We start from the raw sequence: 22,299 nt of genomic DNA on the forward strand, positions 1-22,299 counted from the left end.
TCCGCCCTGCCCCAGCCCTCTGCCACGCCCCACCTCTAGCGCCGCCGCGCCACGCCACGCCCCGCGACCGAACAGCCCGGGACGGTTCTGTTACAGAAAAGCAGCCCCAGGAAGAGGATGAAGTTGACTCCGTTCTCCTTTCAGCGTCCAAGATCCTAAATTCCTCGGAGGGGGTGAAGGAAAGTGGCTGCAGTGGCACAGGTAAAATCGCCAGGCCGTAAAAGGCTCCTTTAACTATACACAGGCGGCAGCAACTGGCCCGCGCCACCTGCTCACCTGGCGTGCTTCCCACGGCCGTGATGACACTGACAGCAGCCGCCACGGCACTCGCGCTTTGTGCCAGTGCTGTTCTATCTAAGCACGTGATGGATCAACTCTTTAATTCTCACAACACTTTTACGCAGTAGGTGCTGTCAAGATCCCCATTTTGCAGATGAGGAAACGGGCACAGAGAGGTTAATTCCCTAAGGTCACACAAGCAGCATGGAATGGGGCGGGCATTCAGCAGGGCGGCTCCAGACTGCCTGTTGTCACCACCACGCTATCCTACGTTGCTTCTCTGAATGCTAAGTAAGAATTGTTGAGTTTTTTGGACACTAAAACGATATGCAGTCAGCCCTCGGTATCTGGGCGTTCCACATCCTTGGATTCAACAAACCACAGATGGAAGATATTCAGGGGAAAAAACAATTTAAAATAACAGTACCGCAATTTTTAAATGCAAATTTTGACAATATAACAGCCATTTACATAGCATTTACATTGTATAAGGTGTTACAAGTAATAGATGATTTAAAGTATACAGCAGGATATGCATAGAAGCTATGCAAATACTACCCCATTTTGTATTAGGGACTTGAGCATCTGCAGATTTTGCTATCCACAGAGGCTCTGGAACCAATCCCCTGTGGATATCCAAGGAGGAGTGTATACCTTTTCTAAAGAAAACTACTTTTGACAGTAAATATTTATAGACTACAGGATATTATACGGGGAGGATGTTTGAAATAACCACATAGCTAAAGTTTTCAAGCTCCACATAAACTATGAATAAGATGGGGGTACCCAGCTAGGGGAATCTGAGGACATTGAAGATGGAGTCCCAGGTGACTACACGCCTCTCAGAGGAGCCTGCTGTGAGGTGACATGCCGGGGAAGGAACAGAGCACAGGGCAGAAGAAGGGTCTAGACTGATGTGCCACACCTGGACCCCCAGTTGCCCCTCTGCAGGATATGGATAATCCTGATGCCAGAGTACTGAGCCCCAAGAGGTCTGAGGTTGGGACAGGATTTCTGCACCGCCACCATCCAACATCTTCACAAAATGCCTTGTCGGGGCCCCGAGAGAAGAGACTAGAGCAGCCACACCTCAGCAGACAGAAGACACCCGAGTGCCCAGTGGAGGCCAGCAGGACAGGCACTGGCCAGTTCCCTCTCCACCCTCCTGCCTCCACCCATGAGATATGCAGGTTTCCCTGGGCAACCAGGAGAGGCAAAGGGGGTCCCTAAACGTAGGAGAAAGATCCTCACAGAGAGCTGAGACATTGAGGTAGCTCTGTATTTACCTCAAAGAGAGCATGTCAGGTCAGAGGAAATAGAAGTACCTTAATTTGGCAAGATCACATGTTTTCTAACACGAATGAGGCTTAGGGTTCTGGAGAAAGATGCCAACATTTATAGAAAATAGTTACATGCAAAACAGCACATGTATTTGTTTAAGAGTTACAGTCTTTCTTGTCAGAACACAGTGGTTACAGGTATGGGGTTGACACAGGACAGGTTCTCAATAAACACCAGTTATCTTGAGTCAGGGGCCACCCAGGAATCTCCTGCCTGCAACTACGGGCAAAACTAGGAGGTATGGCTGGCGCCCTTCTCTCTATTCTCCTGTTGACACTTCATTGTCACCAAGTGATCCATTCCCGAATACTGACAAAATAATGACCTGATATGCATAACTACTGCCAGGTTACAAAGAGTTATAGAATGTTCCTAAGGTCTCTATGATTTGAGAACTAGTGGTTAACCTAATTCACCCTTACTGGAATGGGTTTGTGAGAGACTTTTGAACTTGAGGATGACCAGGGTATTGTTCACAGCACCCTGTTCTACCCGAGTCTTCATTCATTCATTCATTTGTTTGTGGAGCATAGTCTTTTGAGCATCTGCTAAGTTTCAAGCGCTGTTCTAGGTGCTGGGGATCCAACAGTGAACAAGACATGCAAGATTCCCTGCCCACAGGGAGCTTACCTTCTAGTGAGGGAACGGACAGACAAAGGCTATTGTGTGTGTGTAAGGGGGGAATAAATTCTATGGAGAAAATAAGGCTGAGAAGGGGTGGAGAAATATTTGGAGTGGCAGAGGTGGGTGGGAAGCGTGTCATTTTAAACAGGGTGGTGGGAGAAGTCCTCATTTGGCAGGTCACATCTGAGCCAAGACCAGAAGGAGGTAAAGAAGCAATCTGTGTGGATTTCTAGGGAAAGAGCGTTGCAGGCAGAGAGAATGGCAACTGCAAAGACCCTGTGGTGGGAGTGTGGCTGGTGTGATTGAGGAACAGCTCTTGTAAATGGAGCAGAACAAATAGGGAAGGGCAGGAGGGAGGAACCAAGAGCGCGCTTTGTAGTTCCATGTATGAATTTGGGATTTATTCTGAGAAAATTGAGAAGCACTGGAGAATTTTGAAAAGGTTTCTCTTCCCTCCATCTTGACTAGAAATTTTGAATTTACCAAATAATCATCATATCGCCTCTGCAGCAATGACTTCATGTCTCTTGAGCATTCACTATGTGCCGTGCACTCAATAAGGACTTTACCTACAAACTGGACACTTGCCTGCAGTTACCCCTCACTGCAAGTGTGTGGCAAAGCTAGAATTCACATCTGGGCAGCAGGCAACCTGCTGCATAGCTCTTTGCATAATGACTGTGACAAAGCCTCATACAGAGGGTGTCACACCTCACAAAGCTTTGTAAGACAGGGACGTCTAGAAATGAACTTGAATTGTCACAGCAGAACTCAGTATTAGAACCTGCGGCCAGGCATGGTGGCTCATGCCTGTAATCCCAGCATTTCGGGAGGCCGAGGTAGGAGGATCACCTGAGGTCAAGAGTTTGAGACCAGCCTGGCCAACATGGTGAAACCCCATCTCTACTAAAAATACAAAAATTAGCCGGGTGTGGTGGCACATGCCTATAGTCCCAGCTACTCAGGAAGCTGAGGCAGGAGAATCGCTTGAACCCGCGAGGCAGAGGTTGCAATGAGAAGAACCTGAGAATTATAAAGCTTGCAGAGAGCCTGACATCCTATATAGAATCATTATCCTGTTGCATTTTCAGGACGTATTTGTTCCTCTTGGTCTGTTTGCTACAGGTATGCAGTCGATACTTTTTGTATACATTGAATACAATATTTTTTGCAGGCTCAGAATAAAAATTACCTCAAAAGTCATCACATTGATGACTCTCTTGTTTTTCACTTTTGACACAAATATGAAACAGCTGGAAATTTTAAGTTGAATGTAAGATGAGTACTATTCCTTACATTTCCAATAAACTCTAATCTTGGTGGGTGGGACCCTGTTTTCAGTTTGTTTATATGCCTCCCGATATTGTAATTTTAGCAGGGACTTGATAAATGATGAAGTGTGATTGTGTTTTATCTCCTGGGTTCTTGGATAATTTCCCTTCCAATTCTAGAATCACATAATTCTGTGTGACTAAGTTTTGCTGAGTTTTTAAATTACCTTTCCTTTGCGAATAAGTAGCAGCCAACATCTCTGAAACTCACAAGAAAACAGAAAGTTATGTTAATAGTTTTTAAAAATAGATGAATCCAACTCCCTGCCTGTTCTCTGCCTGCACGGAATCATTGCTGGAGAAAAACACTCACTTTTGAGTCATGCCATGAATCTAAAATGAGTCCTCAATGCTATTGGGAAAACTTACTTTAGTTCCACAGCAAATTCTTTTTCAAACCCTCTGCAAGAAAAGCTATTTCACTCCTCCTGTTCTCAAATCTCTAACACCTTTCTCCCTGGCCTCTCCCCTTGTAACATGGTCCCACACTTTATGAAAAAAGTAGAAGCACTCAGACCCAAACTCCTTCATTCTCACCCTTCACATTTGTGAAACCCGTATTCTAGGTCTTCTCCCATTTCAATGGAAGAATTGTCCTTGATCAATCAAAAGTGATTTCCTTTGGATCTCATCTCCTGTGGAATTCTCAAGTACCCAGCTTCTGCAATTAGCCTCCCTCATTGTCCAGAATTATTGCTTTTCTCCCTTTCTGCTATGTGATTCCAGCAGCAAACAAGGATGTTAGAATGTCTTGTGGTTAAAAAAACAAAACCAAACAAAACAAATTCCTTTAGCCAGATGTGGTGGCACACACCCGTGGTCCCAGCTACTCCAGAGGCTGACATGGGAGGATCGCTTGAGCCTTGGAGGTGGAGGTTGCAGTGAGCCAAGATGGCGCCACTGCACTCCAGCCTGGGCAACAGAGTGAGACCCCATCTCAAAAAAAGAAAAAAAATTCCCTCTTCAACTTCACATCTCTTCCAGGATGCTCTGTCGTCCCTTCCACAGTGAAACTAGAGAGAGCTACCTATTCTCCATGCCCACCAATCTCCACGTTCCATTCTGTCCTCAAGCACTTCCTTCGGGCTTCTATGCATGTCCTTCCGCATGGCCAGCAGTGACATCCGTGTTTGTTTGTTTGTTTGTTTTGAGATGGAGTTTCGCTCCTGTTGCCCAGGCTGGAGGGCAGTGGCACAGTCTCGGCTCACTGCAACCTCCACCTGCCAGGTTCAAGCAATTCTCCTGCCTCAGCCTCCTGAGTAGCTGGGATTACAGGCACGTGCAACCACGCGAGGCTAATTTTTTGTATTTTTAGTGGAGACAGGGTTTCACCTTGTTAGCCAGGATGGTCTCGATCTCCTGACCTCATGATCCGCCTGCCTCGGCCTCCCAAAGTGCTGGGATTACAGGTGTAAGCCACCGCACCCAGCCCACCCATGTTGAATGATGTGTTCATTGCTGCTCCCATGAACCATACACTGGTAGACCCACCTGGCTACTGGATATCTCTCCTATGATGTTTAACAGACAACCTAGCCTTAACATATCTAAAAATGTTTTTCTCCTAAAGTATGTTCCTACTCTACTGTTTTCCCCCAGTAAATGACATCATTACTCATCCATCTGCTCTCACCAAAAACCAAGGAGTCATCCTTCATTCCTCTCTCCTGGCCCCAATGAATCCTCCAGCAATGCTGCTGGCTTCATCTCCAAAATGTGTTCTGAATCCACCTACTTTTCCCCATTTTCCCCACCACCATTCCAGTCCAAGATATCTTCATCTCCACTTGGATTATTGCAATAGCCCTGCAATTGCCTTCTCACTCCCACCCCATAATCCATTATCATGTATCAGAGTGACCTGTAAACTTTTCAGTCAGAGGAGATCATTCCCATGATGGAAACCTTCGAAAGTTCCCCATTTTACTTGAAGGAAAAGCCAACCCACTCAGCTTGGCCTGGAGGCCCTGCATAATCTAGCCCCGTCTCCTGCTCCGACGTGTCCTCATCTTGTGCTCCCGTGGGTTCATTAAGCTGCCTAGTAACAGTGCAATCACGCTGAGGCCAAAAAAGGTAGAAGAGGTGGAAGATGAAAAATAGATGTAGACAACATGTATAAATCCCATTGTTTTCTTTAAAATCTTTGATGTACTATATCCCTTTATTAAGTCTGTACATTTCTTTTGGTCTTATATTTCTTATTTGATTTTAGCTAAAGGAATCTTATATTTAGCTTTGAACTTGCAAATCTTCCTAATGAAAGAAAATCTGTACAGAAAAAGGAAGCTATTGCTGTAGGTATAGGAAGGAGAGAGAATGTTGAACAGTTGCATCATTCAGAATAAAATTGAAGGCTGAAAATATTTATGAGAATGATATCCTATCTTTGTGTTTAAATAAAGAGCTGTGTGGAAATTACGGTTACAGAACAGAATGTAAACATAAAACTTCACAGTGTATAAATCATATAACTAGCAAATATGAAAAGAGGGAAGTAGACATCGAAGGAAATAGAATGCTAATTTTCTCATCTCTCTTGGCAGGGAGTCAGTCAAAAAAATACAATAGAACTTTTTGTCATTGAAACAATAAAGATTTCAATCTCAATTCATGTTAATTTTCATTAGTTTACAGGGATCTCTTAGAAAATAATATCTCTCATGTAGTTAAAAAAAAAAAAATCTAAATACTAGAAATAATTTCCACTACTTGCAGTTTTAAAAATTCTCTTAAATTCAAGTAAATATGGGTGCTATTTATGTAAAATACCATTGATGTATAAAAGGACTCCACTTCGTCCACATATGTGCGTAGAGAGCTGACTGCAAGATGGCACCTAAAACTAACAGCAGTTTGTTGTGGGTGGCGGGATTCTAGGTGGTATATTCTTTCCGATGTGCACTTTGCTCTGGTTAAGTTCATTAGAAGAGATTACTTTAGAGTCTGAAAAACTTCGTGTTTCCTTCCTATGCTGGTCTGGGCCTTCCTTCAGTTCCTTATTTTTTAGATGAACAGTTCAGGATACCAGGAGTTTAGCTGCCATTTTATTCCCAAGAAGAGGCAAAGCTAAGCAAGACCCAGACAGACTTGGCCTCCCTCCCCGCCCTCTGACTGAAGGCTGGGTTCTTCAATAGTCAGGCAGCTCCAGGCTCCAAACCAGCGTTGCCCCTTTGGTGGTGAGGGTCAGAGGGCAATAGGGGTGCCGTACTTTGCAAGCAGCTTCTCTAACATCTGTCAGTCTGCCAATCCAAAGGAGATTCACTGACCTCTTTAAAAACTTAGGGCAGAAATTATCAGCCTAGGGAACATTCCATCATAGCTCACATTTTACTTAGGACACTGAAAGCTTTTATTAATACACTCTTTAATAAAAAGTTGACAAAGCAAGCAGCCTGACATGCAGACGAAGAGGAATGTAAGGAAATTTGCAAACATGGTGTAGTCTCCCCTGTTGCAGATCTATACTCTATTCAGGAAGGTATCAAGCAAGTGACATTCTGCCTATTATCAAAAGAAGTTGGAACACTTCTGTCTACTGTGTCTCAGTATCAGAGTCACCAAGCAAAACACAACAGTCAGGCACCAGATGGAACAACACTTTACTCACAGAGCGAAGAGATGAAGAGACGGAGCAAGATCAGCCTCAGTAGTGGGTGTTAGTTCCCCATAGCCAGAGGCCCCTCCTGGCCCGTCTGCATTCCGTCTAGCAGGGGACAGATAGAGTAGTGGGTTTGGCCAGGTATCATATGACACATACTTAAGCAGAACAAAGGAGTACACACTGAGTCTGAAGCAGGGAGTGCTATCCCCACACATGGCAGCAAGTCCAGCACAGGCTGTGAGGACTTTAGAAAGAGTCCTCTTGGTAAAGACGTGTTCCAGGCCCAGGCCCATTCATACAGGGCCAAGAGGGGATCTAAAGACCACGAATGTGAAACTGCCCTTCCCAAGAGAAGCCACGTGTGGGTACTGTGCTAAGACAAAGATAAAAAATACGCTGTTGATCCAACTTGGTTTCCATAAGGGGAAAAGTGTCATAGAAATTTCATAGAAACTGAGGCCTATCTATATACTACTTTGCCAAGGGTCTCCCATAACATGAGGTGTATTAGTTTTTTTTTTTTTTTAATGTAATTTATATCCCAGAAACAAAGACATTTGATATTTGAGTTTTTCAGAGTTTTAAGTGTGGTGTTGCAAATTAATGGTGTACTCTAAAAGTAAAGACACTATTACAGCCTCAAGTGGATATATTAAGTCAAGCGAGAATGATCACTTAAGCTTATTGTGGGACTAGCACAGTGTGAATATCAGAAGTTCTCATTATCTCTGCCTCACTATCCAAGAGAGTTCGGAGACCGCTTTCTATTACAGGTATTACAAAATAAAATTTAAGAATTAGCTCACATGGTTTTTCAATTTTGCTTCTTAGAATATGGCTGCATAGCAGAATCAGAACACCAAATCCAACCACAATCAGCATTGAAAGTGAGTCTCTATTTCATTTTATTATCTCCAAAATTCTGGGTAAAGGCTGATCTTTTTCAGAACAAATACTCCCTAAATGCATGCGGGTTCTCCCACTTTATCCTCACAAAGATCTCCATGAAAGCACATTGGAGAGTTAGCAAAATGACTAACAATGTGAACCACCTGACCCTCATGGGATCCTTTCAAGTAATAGGCAACTTTGGGAGACATGAAATCATAACAATTCAATAATATGTTTACCTACCTAAAAATATTCAATTTCTTACTTTTGTCATAGGTCCTTCAGCATCAGTTGGAATCGTTTCAGGCTTTGCGAATGCAGACTTTGCAGAATGTCAGCATGGTATGTTTCTTTTAATCTATGTATGAAATACCTAACCTTAAAGTATCATCCCATCTTCTAAGCTGACGGTCACTAGCCAATGGATTAGCTGACACAGAATTTAATAATAGAGGTCACAGCATATTCTAGGCTCAAAATTTCTTTTAAGGAAACTACATTCTTCTCTCTGTTTCACTTGTGTTTGGAAGCAAGCCAAAACATGCAGCAGTCGCTGATTTTTTAAATATATGTTTAAAGTCCATATACAGACTACAAATAGGGACCCTCATCGTTAGTGACATAAAATCTAATTCAAACTGGCTTAGGGAAAAAATGTACTTTAACAGCTCAAGTAAATGAAAGTCCTGGAGAGAGCCCACTTCAGGATGGCTGAGTCCGCGTGATCAGGTCTTGTGTTGTCAGAACAGGTCTCACTCTGTATCCTGACTCTGCTTTCCACAGTACGGGATTCTCAGACTCCCTGTGGCGGTAGAAGATCTGCTAGAAGGTCTAGTTTTTTTTCCTTCCAAATTCAAGTCAGAAAAGAGAGTACACTTTGCTTTGAGAAGGAGTTTTCGCTCTTGTCGCCCAGGCTGGAGTGCAGTGGCATGATCTTGGCTCCCTGTGACCTCTGCCTCCTGGGTTCAAGCACTTTTCCTGCCTCAGCCTCATGAGTAGCTGGGATTACAGGTGCCCACCACCATGCCTGGTTAATTTTTGTATTTTTAGTAGAGACCAGGTTTCACCCTATTAGCCAGGCTAGTCTTGAACTCCCGACCTTAAGTGATCTGCCCACCTCAACCTCCCAAAATGCTGGGATTACAGGCGTGAGTCACCGCACCCGGCTACACTTTGCTCATAATAGTTTAGACTGAGGTTCTTGGCCTGATTCAGATTGATCTCGACTGGGTCACAAGCAGTGCTTGAACCAATCACTGTCAGGTGGCTACTGTTCCCTGACTGGTTAGCGCTCAGTCAGGTGCTCCTGGGAGTCAGAGGCAGAATCAATACTACCATAACCACACTTCATCCAGAAGAAATAAGGAGAAGTATAAACAGAGGGCTGGAGTATGGATATTGGGGGTATGTAACACCCACAAATTCACTAAAGACCCAGTATAAACTTCATCCCAATGTTCTTATACTAAAAGCACCTGCAGGGAAATGGGAAGGGAAGATAACTCCTCCTAAAGGGGACAGAATAGATTCCAAAGGTCTCTTATTCAACAATGTAAAAATCAGACATCTAAAATCATTTGAATATAGTTCATAAAACTTTGTTTTACTAAATTGTTTCTGACTTTATAACAATTAAGGCATAATTTTCTTAAAGATTAATGATAAAGATTACAATAAATTAAGTAGCTTTTATTTATATTCTATACGATGGGAAAGACTTTATGGGCAGGAAATTTAAACACACCTTTTAATTATAACGTCTATTATTCCTGTACATTCATAAGTTTACAAATCTGAAATCAAATTTTTCTCAACTTTTACAGGTACAGTCGGAAATCAGTGAAATATTGAACAAAAGTATTATTGAAGTAGAAAACCCACAATTTAGCTCAGAAAAAAATCTGGCGTTTGGTGCGCGCATTGAAAAGAATTTGGTATGTTATTCTATAGAAATCATTTCTCTATGTAGGTACTTCAAAACGTGACTACCATCAGTTCCTTTCACTTTACGTGATCCCCTTTGTTATAGGAAAAATGGACCATCAGAGATGAAAATAAGGAAAGTCCAGTCCTGAAACCCTTAAAAGATGTGTGTTTTTTTACCTCTGTTCTTCTGCAATTTGCCCATTTCTCCTGAGCATCTGGAAGGGACATTTGACTTCGTTCAGATCCCGAAAGATTCCCAAGTAAATTCAAATACAAGGCAGTTTTTATAGCTAATCTATTCACTTAGGATTGACGTAGGTCTAAGTGACGTGGTAAATTCCCTAGAAAAGCTCCAAACCAAAGTTACCATCACTGTGTCCACACTGACTCGAATTCACACTTCCGGGATAGTCACAGTCCTAAAATCACCTGAAAGGAGTGCAAGCTAAGGTTAACAAATAGCTCAGAATTAGAAACATTCATTTGCCTGAAACTCCCATTTGACCTATCGGTTTCATCTTCCCCACCTACCTATGATGGCCTCTTGAAGGACGCTAAATTTCTATATTTCTGAAATTGAGGAGTTGGCCCATGTATCTTACCCCAAAGAAAATAAGAGCAAGTTCTAAGCAAATTGTGAAGACCAGAGTTACAGATCTCAAAACAACTGTTGGAGAAAATAAATCATACTTGTTATGCTCCTTTGCTGTGGAAATGGGTAAAATGCTTGTCTAGGGTAAATAAATAAATCCTCCACAAAATATTATCTGTACTGCTTGGATATGTGGCAAATGACAATACGTTTATAGTGTACTTCTTGTTACAGCCTACAGAGAATCAAGAAGAAAACCTTTCTCTGGAGAAAAGTCGTCATTTTAAGGATTCCAAGACATTTCATTCAGTGGAAGAAAAATTAAGTGGTGATAGTGTCAACAGTCTCTCTCAAAGTATAAATGTTCCATCCCAGATACATTTCGAGGACACTTTAACTCTGAGAACTTCAACAGACAATTTATCTTCAGACATAATTATACACCCTTCAGAAAATTCTGACATCTTGAAGAATTACAATAACTTTTATCATTTTCTACCTACTGCACCTCAAAATGTGATGTCTCAAGCTGATACGGTAATTCTGGATAAATCCAAAATTACTGTGCCTTTTCTCAAGCATGGATTTTGTGAAAATTCAGATGACATTTGCCATTCTAGCAAACAAATGAAAGGAGAGCTCCAAAAGGCACACGGTAGGGAAGTGGCACTTGCAAATGAACTTCAGACTTTAAAAACTGATCCAAATGTTCAAAGTAATGATAAATATGACCTGTCCCCTATTCACCAGGAAAAAATGAACTTTATTAAGGAAGAAAACATGGACGGTAACTTCAATGAAGATATAAAATCAAAGAGAATCTCAGAATTAGAGGCATTAGTAAACAAATTACTCCCCTTCAGGGAAACTGTGTCAAAATTCCATGTACATTTTTGTAGAAAATGTAAAAAATTATCCAAGAGTGAAACACACAGGGGAAAGATAAATGAGAAAAACAATAAAGAAATTCCCATCACTGGCAAAAATATTACAGATTTAAAATTCCATTCCAGAGTTCCAAGATACACACTGTCATTCCTCGACCAAACAAAACACGAAATGCAGGACAAAGAAAGACAACCATTTCTAGTAAAACAAGGCTCGATAATATTTGAAAATGAGAAAACTTCCAAAGTGAACTCCGTTACTGAGCAGTGTGTTGCAAAAATTCAGTACTTACAGGATTACCTAAAAGAATCTGTGCAGATACAGAAAAAAGTAACAGAACTGGAGAATGAAAATCTGAAACTTAAGTCCAAAATGAAACCTCTTATCTTTACCACACAATCTCTTATACAGAAAGTTGAAACATATGAAAAGCAACTTAAGAATCTGGTTGAAGAAAAGAGTACTATTCAGTCTAAGTTAAGTAAAGCAGAAGAAGACAGCAAAGAGTGTCTTAAAGAATTTAAAAAAATAATTAGTAAATATAATGTTCTCCAAGGCCAAAATAAAACTCTAGAGGAAAAAAACATACAACTTTCTTTAGAGAAGCAACAAATGATGGAAGCATTAGATCAACTAAAAAGTAAGGAACACAAAACTCAAAGTGATATGGCCATTGTCAATAATGAAAATAATCGAATGAGTATAGAAATGGAAGCAATAAAAACCAATATTCTATTGATACAAGATGAAAAAGAAATATTAGAGAAAAAAACAGACCAGCTTCTAAAAGAAAAAAGCTCACTTGAAAATGAACTAAAAGAAAACCAGCTAGAGATAATGCAGCTAAAAGAGAAAGAAAGATTGGCAAAAACCGAACAAGAGACACTTCTTCAAATAATAGAAACAATTAAAGATGAAAAACTCAACCTTGAAACAACATTACAAGAATCTGCTGCTGCCAGACAAATTATGGAAAGAGAAATTGAGAATATTCAAACCTACCAATCTACTGCAGAAGAGAATTTTCTGCAAGAAATAAAAAACGCAAAATCAGAAGCAAGTATTTATAAGAACAGCTTGTCGGAAATTGGCAAGGAATGTGAAATGTTATCAAAAATGGTAATGGAAACCAAAACAGATAATCAGATTCTAAAAGAAGAACTAAAGAAACATAGTCAAGAAAATGTAAAATTTGAAAACAGCATCAGTAGACTTACTGAAGACAAAATACTTTTAGAAAATTATGTAAGAAGCATAGAAAATGAAAGGGATACCTTGGAATTTGAGATGCGGAACCTTCAACGAGAATATTTAAGTTTAAGTGATAAAATTTGTAGTCAGCATAATGACCCTTCAAAATCAACTTATATTTCAAGAAAAGAGAAATTCCATTTTGACAACTATATTCATGAAGATGCTTCTAGTCCTCGGACTAGGCCTTTGGCTTCGGATTTGAAAGGTACGCAAGTCCTGGTAGATTAGTAGAGATGTATTTAAGATTCTTTTAGCCTATTGGGCGCTAGTCAGAGTACAGAAATAAGGAGGAAACTTTAAGATGAATACAATTTTGTTGTGTAAAATTTGTATCTAATGTATTATACAGTGAAATTATTTAGGAAATTTTTCTAGATAAAATTTATATTATTTTATTTATATTAATTAGGTACATTGTATGTGTACAAAGCAACTTTGGCAGTGAACAAGAGGGAGTTAATTATTATTTTAAAGTATAAGTAGTATTCCCACCTTAAAAGAATTCTTTTTTTTACTCTAGGAATTCCAAGTAAACTATATCAATTGCTTCCATCCAAGATCTATAAATAAACTGCTAAAATCAATGTTTCAAAACCTTTGTCCAAGTACTTTCCCCCCCCCACAAAACAATTTTAAATTATATGATTACATTAACCTGGTAATTGATTAGACTAGTTTTTAAAATCAGAAATTGGAATTAGGTATATATTTTATATTGTCAAGAACAGTGGCGAAGGTGAGATTTTACTCAACTAGTAAGCTCATATTTTAGCCTGCTACAGTTTTGTGGGTTCTGGTGGAAGGCACAAGACTCCTGAGTGAGAGATCGAGGAGAGTTTGTTACAGTAGCAGGAGTCAGAGTATCAGCATGTCTGCATTGGTTCTCCAAGCCCCAATTTCTATAAGCAGCATAAAGAGGATCACACAGTGGGTTGCATTACAGGAGAGAGCGAGCTTAGAAACCCAAACATTACTAGGCCGGGCGCGGTGGCTCAAGCCTGTAATCCCAGCACTTTGGGAGGCCGAGACGGGCGGATCACGAGGTCAGGAGATCGAGACCATCCTGGCGAACACGGTGAAACCGCGTCGCGAACACGGTGAAACCCCGTCTCTACTAAAAATACAAAAAACTAGCCGGGCGCGGTGGCGGCGCCTGTAGTCCCAGCTACTCGGGAGGCTGAGGCAGGAGAATGGCGGGAACCCGGGAGGCGGAGCTTGCAGTGAGCTGAGATCCGGCCACTGCACTCCAGCCTGGGCGACAGAGTGAGACTCCGTCTCAAAAAAAAAAAAAAAGAAACCCAAATATGATAATGGCTAGTAAGATGCCTGCCCTTTGCTGTAGGTGGAAACATTGCGCTGGACAATAAGCATGCCTGCCCTGGCTCCACAGGAAACACAATCTCTAGCTTGCAAGGTGGCAAGCACACCTGTCCTGTGCTCCAGAGACACTCTGTCTTCCAAGACCGCTATTCAAATGTTCCTTGTTGAATTTTGCGCAGTGCTTTTCCTGCGTTTATTGAGGTGATCCTGTTTTACTCCTTCAATCTGTCAATATGGTAAATTATGTTAATTTTGAAACATTCACCTTGAATTCCTGGGATAAACTCCACTAGGTGATGTTGTATTATTCTTTTATTATATATTCCCGGATTCAATTTGATAATATTTTGTTAAGGATTTCTGCTTCTATATTCAGAAGGATGTTGGTCTGTTTTATTTTCTCGTAATGTCTTTGTCTGGCTTTGGTATCGGGAAAATCCTGTTGGGAAGGGTTTCCCGTCCTCTATTTTCTGAATGTGTGTAGGATTGGTGTGATATTATTCCTTCCTTAAATATTTAAATATGTAATACTCATACATATTTGGAAGATATGTAATATGTAAATATCCACCAGAGGGCCTGGGTTTTTCTAAATGGGAAGGTTTTACATTGCTAAATGATTTCTATTAATGTAGAACTATGCAGATTTTCTATTTCTTGAGTGAGGGTTGATAATTTGTATGTTCTGAGGAATTTGTACATTTCATGTAAGTTCTCAAATGTATTATCATAAAGTTGTTCATAATATTCCTTATTAGCATTTTAACATTCGAAGGACTTACAGCGATGTCCCTTCTTCAATTTCTGACATTGGTAATTTGGGGGTTCTTTTTTCTTTATCATTCTTGCTAGAGTTTTAGCAATTTTATTTTTCTTTTAAAAAATCAGCTTATTATTTCATTGATTTTTCTCGCCGCTTTGTTTTTTATTCCATTGATTTCTGTTCCTATTTAGTAATTTCATTCCTTTGGGTTATCTGGGGCTAATTGGCTCCTTCACTAGTTTCGTACCCACATTAACTGCGCCACAGAGTCTGGTATGTTTTCATTTTCATTCAGTTCAAAATATTTTCGTTTTCACTTGTGATTTATTCTTTGACCCAATGGATTAGAAGTGAGTTGCTTGATTTCTAAATGTTTGGAGATTTTCAGTGATTTTTCTTTTATTGATTTCTAATTAATTCTGTCTTGATCAGAGAACATGCTCTATAATCTTATTTAATTTATGGAGACATGTTTTATTGCCCAGAATATGGTCTGTCTTGGTTGATGTTTCAGGTGAACTGGAGTGTTGACAGGATTGAGCAAATCTATGTCTGTACTGATCTGGTGTCTGCTTGTTCTAACAGTTACTGATAGAGGAATAGAGAAGTTGATTTGTTCATTCTATAAATTTGTTTAATGTGTTTTAAAGCTATTTTATTTTATTTTATTTTACTGTTATTATTTTTTTTTTAGATGGAGTCTCAGTGCTGTCAGCCCAGGCTGCAGTGCAATGGAACAATCTCAGCTCACTGCAACCTCCACCTCCCGGGTTCCAGCAATTATCCTGTCTCAGCCTCCTGAGTAGCTGAGATTACAGGCGCCCACCACCATGTCTGGCTAATTTTTGTATTTTTAGTAAAACGGGGTTTCACCATGTTGGCCAGACTGGTCTCGAGCTCCTGACCTCAGGTGATCCACCCACCTCAGTCTCCCAAATTGCTGGGATAACAGGCATGAGCCACCATGCCCGGCCAAAGCTCTTTTATTCATGCACACACATTTAGCACTATTATGTCCGCTTGGTAAACTGATACCCTTATTATTATGAAATAACCCTCTTTATCCCTAGGGGTATTCCTTGTTCTAAAGTCTCTGATATTAATATAGCCCCTCTAGTTGTCTTTAGATTGGTGTTTGCATAGTATATCTTTTTGCATGCTTTTATATTTCTTTTGTAATGATGAATCAGTAAGAGAAACTCTGAATAGTTAAATAATGAATATATACCATGAAAATGGATTAGTAAATCCTGGAAATCAAATATAAATCAAAGAACTAAAGCATTAAGAAAATAACTAATGGTGAGCACTATATCCATTTAAATACAAAATTAAGATTAAAGAACTATGAGAATTGTGGTTACAAAATAGAGTGTTAGTATTAAAAAACATTGACAATATAAAACAAGCAATATAACTGAAAAGTTAGGCACATCCTTTTACTTTTAACCTACCTTTGTCTGTTTTGTTTACTGCTGAATCCCAGTGCCCAGAGCCATGCCTGGAATATAGCAAGCACTCAACATTTGCTAAATGAATGATGAATTAACAGGCTGCCATTACACTAGACTATTAGGCATAGGCTGGGCCTTCACTCTGTACAAATGTTATAAGGAGTTTTAAGTATCAAGAAGTTTAGACAAAATTAGCTGGATGGGGTGGTACATACCTGTAGTCCCAGCTACTCATGAGACTGAGGTAGGAGGATCACTTGACCTCAGGAGTTTGAGGTTGCAGTGAGCTATGATTGTGCCACTGCACTCCAGCCTGGGTGACAGGGTGAGACCCCATCTCTTAACAACAGCAAAGTTTAGACGAGATGACATTTTAGGTTCCTTCCTTCCTTCCTTCCTTCCTTCCCTTCCTTCCTTCCTTCCTTCCTTCCTTCCTTCCTTCTTCCTTCCTTCTTCCTTCTTTCCTTCTCCTCCCTCCCTCCTTTCCCCTCCCTCCTCCCCTCTCTCCCTCCCTTTCTTTCTTTCTTTTTTTTTTTTTGAGACAGAGTCTTGCTCTGTGGCTCAGGCTGGAGTGCAGTGGCCTCATCTCAGCTCACTGCAACCTCCGCCTCCCGGGTTCAAGCTATTCTCCTGCTTCAGCCTCCTGAGTAGCTGGGACTATAGGCATGTGCCACCATGCCCAGCTTATTTCTGTATTTTTAGTAGAGACGAGGTTTCACTATGTTGGCCAGGCTGGTCTCAAACTCCCGACCTTAAGTGATCCTCCTGCCTCGGCCTCCCAAAGTGCTGGGATTACAGGCATGAGCCACCGCGCCCGACCATTTTAGGTCACTTTCTAACAGTAGTGTAATGATTTCAAATTGCTTTATGAAGATTTTTGGAAATATATATATTGGGGGGAGGGAGGATAATATATGTTTTTCTAGCTATCTCCCATAGGCTTATAGCCTGCCCCCTTAATAAGGTGTAAGGAGGAATAAACTGGAAACAGGTCCTCTCAGTCTTTTTTCTTGTAAACTAACATGTGTTGTATAGTTGATTTCCTACAAGTAAGTAACCTCCATCTTACCCTGCTCTCTAATGTTGGTAAAGGCTGTAGAGTGACTAATATAACTTGAAAGCAGCCAGAGGCTAGGCGTGGTGGCTCACTCCTGTAATGCCAGCACTTTGGGAGGCTGAGGTGGGCGGATCACCTGACATCAGGAGTTCAAGGCCAGCCTGACCAACATGGTGAAACCCTGTCTCTACTAAAAATACAAAATTAGCTGGGCGTGGTGGCAGGCGCCTGTAATCCCAGCTACTCAGGAGGCTGAGGCAGGAGAATGGCGTGAACCCAGGAGGCAGAGGTTGCAGTGAGCCGAGATCACGCCTTTGTACTCTGGCCTGTGCAACAAGAGCGAAATTCCGTCTCAAAAAAAAAAAAAAAAAGCGAGAAGGCTGAGGTGGAAGGATCGTTTGAGCCTAGGAGTTGGAGACAAGTGTGGGCAGCATAGGGAGACCTTGTCTCCATAGAAACTTTGAAAAATTATCCAGGTGTGGTGGCATATGCCTCTGGTCTCAGCTACTCAGGAGGCTGTGGCAGGATTGCTTGAGCCTGGGAGGTTGAGGCTGCAGTAAGCCATGATCACACCACTGCACTCCAACCTCGGCGACAAAGACTAATACCCTGTCTCAGAAAAAAAAAAGAAAAACAAGCAAGACTGTGTGGCTTTGCCAGTGCTAGTTGTGCTAACTTGGACAAATTAGTTCGTCTTTCTCTAACTCCATTTGTTGTTAGATGCAGATTAAGAGATTAATAATTTAAAATATTAATATGGAATGCACATGGAATGGTATCTGGCACATTGCATTATATAAGTGTTATATAATGCTACTAACTTACTTTTGACATTGTAACAAAATACCACAAGGGAAAATTCAGTTATAATTGATGAAAATTCAAATTAACAAATTACCTTACAACTTATTTACAACACATTATTTGATGGATAATGATCTAGTGGTTGTTTTTGTTTTGTTTTGTTTTTGTCTGTTTGTTTTTAGAGACAGGGTCTCACCATGTGGCCCAGCCTCAAGCTCCTGGGTTCTGGTGATCCTCCTGCCTTGGTCTCCCAAAATGCTGGGATTACAGGTGTGGGCCACTGTACCCAACCTTAATAGACTGATACATATTTTTTATTTATTTTACAGCTTATAAAATATTTTAAATTCGGTTTTCATAATTCTTCCAGGTAGATAATACAGATGGCAGATAATACAAGAGTCTTAAGAAATTAATTTGCTCTACTATAGACAGCTATAATAGTAATAGGTTGAACCTGGTTTTTGTTTTGTTTTGTTTTGTTTTTTGAGATGGAGTCTCACTGTGTTGTCCAAGCTGGAGTGCAGTGGTGCAATCTTGGCTCAATGCAACCTCCACCTCCCAGGTTCAAGCAATTCTCCTGCCTCAGCTTCCCCAGTAGCTGGGATTACAGTTGCCCGCCACCATGCCTGGCTAATTTTTGTATTTTTGATAGAGACAGTGTTTCACTATATTGATCAGGCTGGTCGCGAACTCCTGACCTCAAGTAATTCACCCAGCTTGGCCTCCCAAAGTGTTGGGATTACAGGCATGAGCCAGCGAGCCCGGCCTTAAACTTGGCTTATTATTCTTAATGCATGTTCCACATTTATATACAAAAGGAGCAGGCAGTCTCTGAAGAAGCAGGATAAGATTTCAAAAACTATGATGTACTACTGCTTAACTTTCTTGAGGTGCTACTGCTTAACTTTCTCTCTGCTTAACAGTTCTTACTAGAGCGTCTCCCTTAAAGTTAAGCCTTTCTTCCATGTTAGGTCAACATCCACAATTATTGTTTCAGATTTGAGCCTTGAACAGATGTAAGTAGACGGTTTGTAGCAGAGGCTGATGTCTGGCTAAGCAAGCTTATTTCTTCCATTACTCACTGATGATGGATGCAGAAAACTACTCATGTCATACAGGCATCGTAACAGGAGAGTAGATAACTAGATGTGTAAGTTGTCAGTAGGGGACACCAGAGTCGTGGCTGAGTCTGAGGAATAAAGCTGTTTCACAGGAAACTACCTCATGTTGTATTGTTACATTTTCAAAGTTAAAAGAAGAGACAATAATTGTAAGAAAATAATCCACAGGCATCATAACTAGTTTGCACCCGTCAGATCAAACGTGTGTGCATGCTTTCCTCTACCAATGCTTAGAGAAATCTTCATCATTTTACATATCTCATTATTCCCATTGCTGGTTCCATATTTGGTTTTCTGTAAACTGACAAAATACATTTATATAAAATCCAGATAAGGTCTGTCAATTGTCACACTGCTGCTAAAACCCTTCAGGAAAGCATTAGATTAGTGTTCCCATCTATGAATATGATATGAAGTGTGTTGTCTTAAAAAGGCATATTAATAAAAATTAACTATAGTTAAAAGACAGATTAAAATGAACAATTATAATTTTTAAATCTAAAATAAATTTCGATAAAATCTGAAAATATAAAACTCTTATCTCAAAACAATTGGGATTATAGGCGTGAGCCACCGCACCCAGCCTAAGAATAAATATATTTATAAGGCTTGTTTGGTAACATTATTGATATATAACCATAGATTTTATTCACCTATGTGTACTTGGTAAGGCCATTCCTATTCTGAAGACAAATGTATTCAGTATTACTCTTTGATTCACATTATACCCTTGGTAATGTTTTTACGATATTAATTGCACAGTATTAGTTATGAGGCAGGCATGAAAAATTCCTTTAAAACCTTAATTGTAAAAATTATCTGCACCATCTGCACTCCTCCTTCAAAAGCCAGCTATGTATGTCTGGCTTGACATAGTTCCCTCCACTTAAAAAATATGGGTAGGCCCAAAAGAAGAGTCTTGTAGCCTTCTATAGTCTGATTTCCGGCTCTAGGCAGCCTGCACTGGCAGAAAGACAAGTTCTAAGAAAGCATCACATATTTGTCCATTTTCACAATGCTGATAAAGACATGCCCGAGACTGGGTAATTTATAAAGAAAAAGAGGTTTAATGGACTCACAATTCCATGTGGCTGTGGAGGCCTCACAATCATGGTGGAAGGCAAAAGGCACGTCTTACATGGCAGCAGGCAAGAGTGAAAATGAGAACCAAGCAAAAGGGGTTTCCCCTTTTAAAACCATCAGATCTTGTGAGACTTATTCACAACCACAAGAATAGTATGGGGGAAACTGCCCCCATGATTCAATTAACTCCCACCAGGTCCCTCCCACAACATGTGGGAATTATAGGAGCTACAATTCAAGATGCGATTTGGGTAAGAACATAGCCAAACCATATCACACCATTATCTAAAATAACTTCCAATGTATTAGTTGATATTTAGATAATTTACATTTCCCTTTTAAAATACAAACACCACTAGCCCCTGCCCCTGGTGAATGAGGGCTATCAATACCTCACTATGAATTACAGTAAGATACTTAAATCATGTCTTTTAAGAGCCGATTTTTTTTTTTTTTTTTGAGACGGTGTCTTACTCTGTTGCCCAGACTGGGGTGCAGTGGCATGATCTCGGCTCACTGCAACCTCCACCTTCTAGGTTCAAGCAATTCTCCTGCCTCAGCCTCCCGAGCTGGGATTACAGGCATGCACCACCATGCCCGGATAATTTTTGTATTTTTAGTAGAGACAGGGTTTCACTATGTTGGGCAGGCTAGTCTCGAACTCCTGCCCTCATGATCCACCCGCCTCAGCCTCCCAAAGTGCTGGGATTTCAGGCATGAGCCACCGTGCCTGGCTTAGAGCAGATATTTTTAAAAGAGGGCAGGTGAAGGAGAAGAGATAACTTGGGGACTAGCGGGTGAGACCTAGGTGAGATGCCCCAGGTGAGGCAGCTTGACAGCTAGAGAGGAACATGGGAGGACACCAAAGACTGACTTCATCCATCTTCCAACTTCACAATTTTTATAAGATACTCAACTAACACGTACATCCCCCTCAACCCCTCAACTCATCCTGGGGCTGCCATTGGCTAAATAACCTGATGCTTTATGTAAGTCACAAATAGAAGCGTGTTACCATATAAGCTGAAGCATTTGCCTCACTATGTCATGTGTATATATTGTATCTATGTGATAATATAAATGGATCTAACATTTATCTTTGATGTTAAGAATGCTTTAGTAGGCTATGACACTTGGATAGCTATCAATCCAATTTTCAATACTTCTGAGAAGAAACAGCAAGAATTTATTGTGTACTTTCTACCCTTCCAGCAGTGTCTTCCACTCCTCCCCTTCAACCCTGCAATTTTTTAACATTAGCAGTAAAAGCAAATGACAGATTGCATTCAGGATTTTATAAAATATGTAAACATGTTCTGCTCAGACACATAGATCTAAAAACATAAATCAACAACCATGTGTTATTAGCATTTATTAATTAAGTAGTAGTATGAAAATAAGGAAGAGAATTAGAGTTGCAGGCTTAAATTTCTTTTAACTGCTTGAGCTATCTGCTCCAAAACATCTTATATTTTTTCAAATAATTAGCTCTTGATAATTAATTACTCGTAGTTAAGATCCAGAAAGCTACTTGTCTTCCAGTTGCTAATAGGATGGTACTGAAGCAGTCTTGTAGTTCTTTGAATTTAGTGCCCTAAAATTGGAAAATAAACACACATTAATTTTATAGGTGCAAGTCAAATACCTGTACATTGTTTTGTTTTTTTTTTTAAGACAGGGTCTCGCTCTGTCACCCAGGCTGGAGTGCAGTGGTGCAATCACAGTTCACTGCAACCTCAACCTCCTAGGCTTTTAAGCAATCCTCCTACCTCAGCCGCCCAAGTATCTGAAACTACAGGCATGTGCCATCATGCCTGGCTAATTTTTATATTTTTTATAGAGACAGAGTTTTGCCATGTTGCCCAGGCTGGTCTTAAAATCCTGGGCTCGGCCGGGCGCGGTGGCTCAAGCCTGTAATCCCAGCACTTTGGGAGGCCGAGGCGGGCGGATCACAAGGTCAGGAGGTC

General features: G+C 40.6%; 2 protein-coding genes across 2 annotated transcripts in view; one reads left to right on the forward strand and one right to left on the reverse strand.

Moving 5' to 3' along the window:
- Positions 1–22,299, forward strand: part of CCDC110 (coiled-coil domain containing 110) — a 27,666-nt gene that overhangs the window by 982 nt on the left and 4,385 nt on the right. Inside the window, exons 2-6 of the mRNA XM_017862560.1 lie at positions 97–201; positions 8,008–8,063; positions 8,344–8,409; positions 9,891–10,001; positions 10,820–12,932. Of these exons, the coding sequence (XP_017718049.1) occupies positions 97–201; positions 8,008–8,063; positions 8,344–8,409; positions 9,891–10,001; positions 10,820–12,932 (2,451 nt within the window). The remainder of the gene's footprint in view (positions 1–96; positions 202–8,007; positions 8,064–8,343; positions 8,410–9,890; positions 10,002–10,819; positions 12,933–22,299) is intronic.
- CFAP96 (cilia and flagella associated protein 96) overlaps positions 21,692–22,299 on the reverse strand; it is a 24,649-nt gene continuing 24,041 nt past the window's right edge. The window contains 1 exon segment of the mRNA XM_017862572.1: positions 21,692–21,926. Within this exon segment, the coding sequence (XP_017718061.1) occupies positions 21,878–21,926 (49 nt within the window). The 3' untranslated portion in view covers positions 21,692–21,877.

This window comes from Rhinopithecus bieti, unplaced genomic scaffold (assembly GCF_001698545.2).
Source record: "Rhinopithecus bieti isolate Rb0 unplaced genomic scaffold, ASM169854v2 scaffold_56174, whole genome shotgun sequence".
NCBI classification, from domain to species: Eukaryota; Metazoa; Chordata; class Mammalia; order Primates; family Cercopithecidae; genus Rhinopithecus; species Rhinopithecus bieti.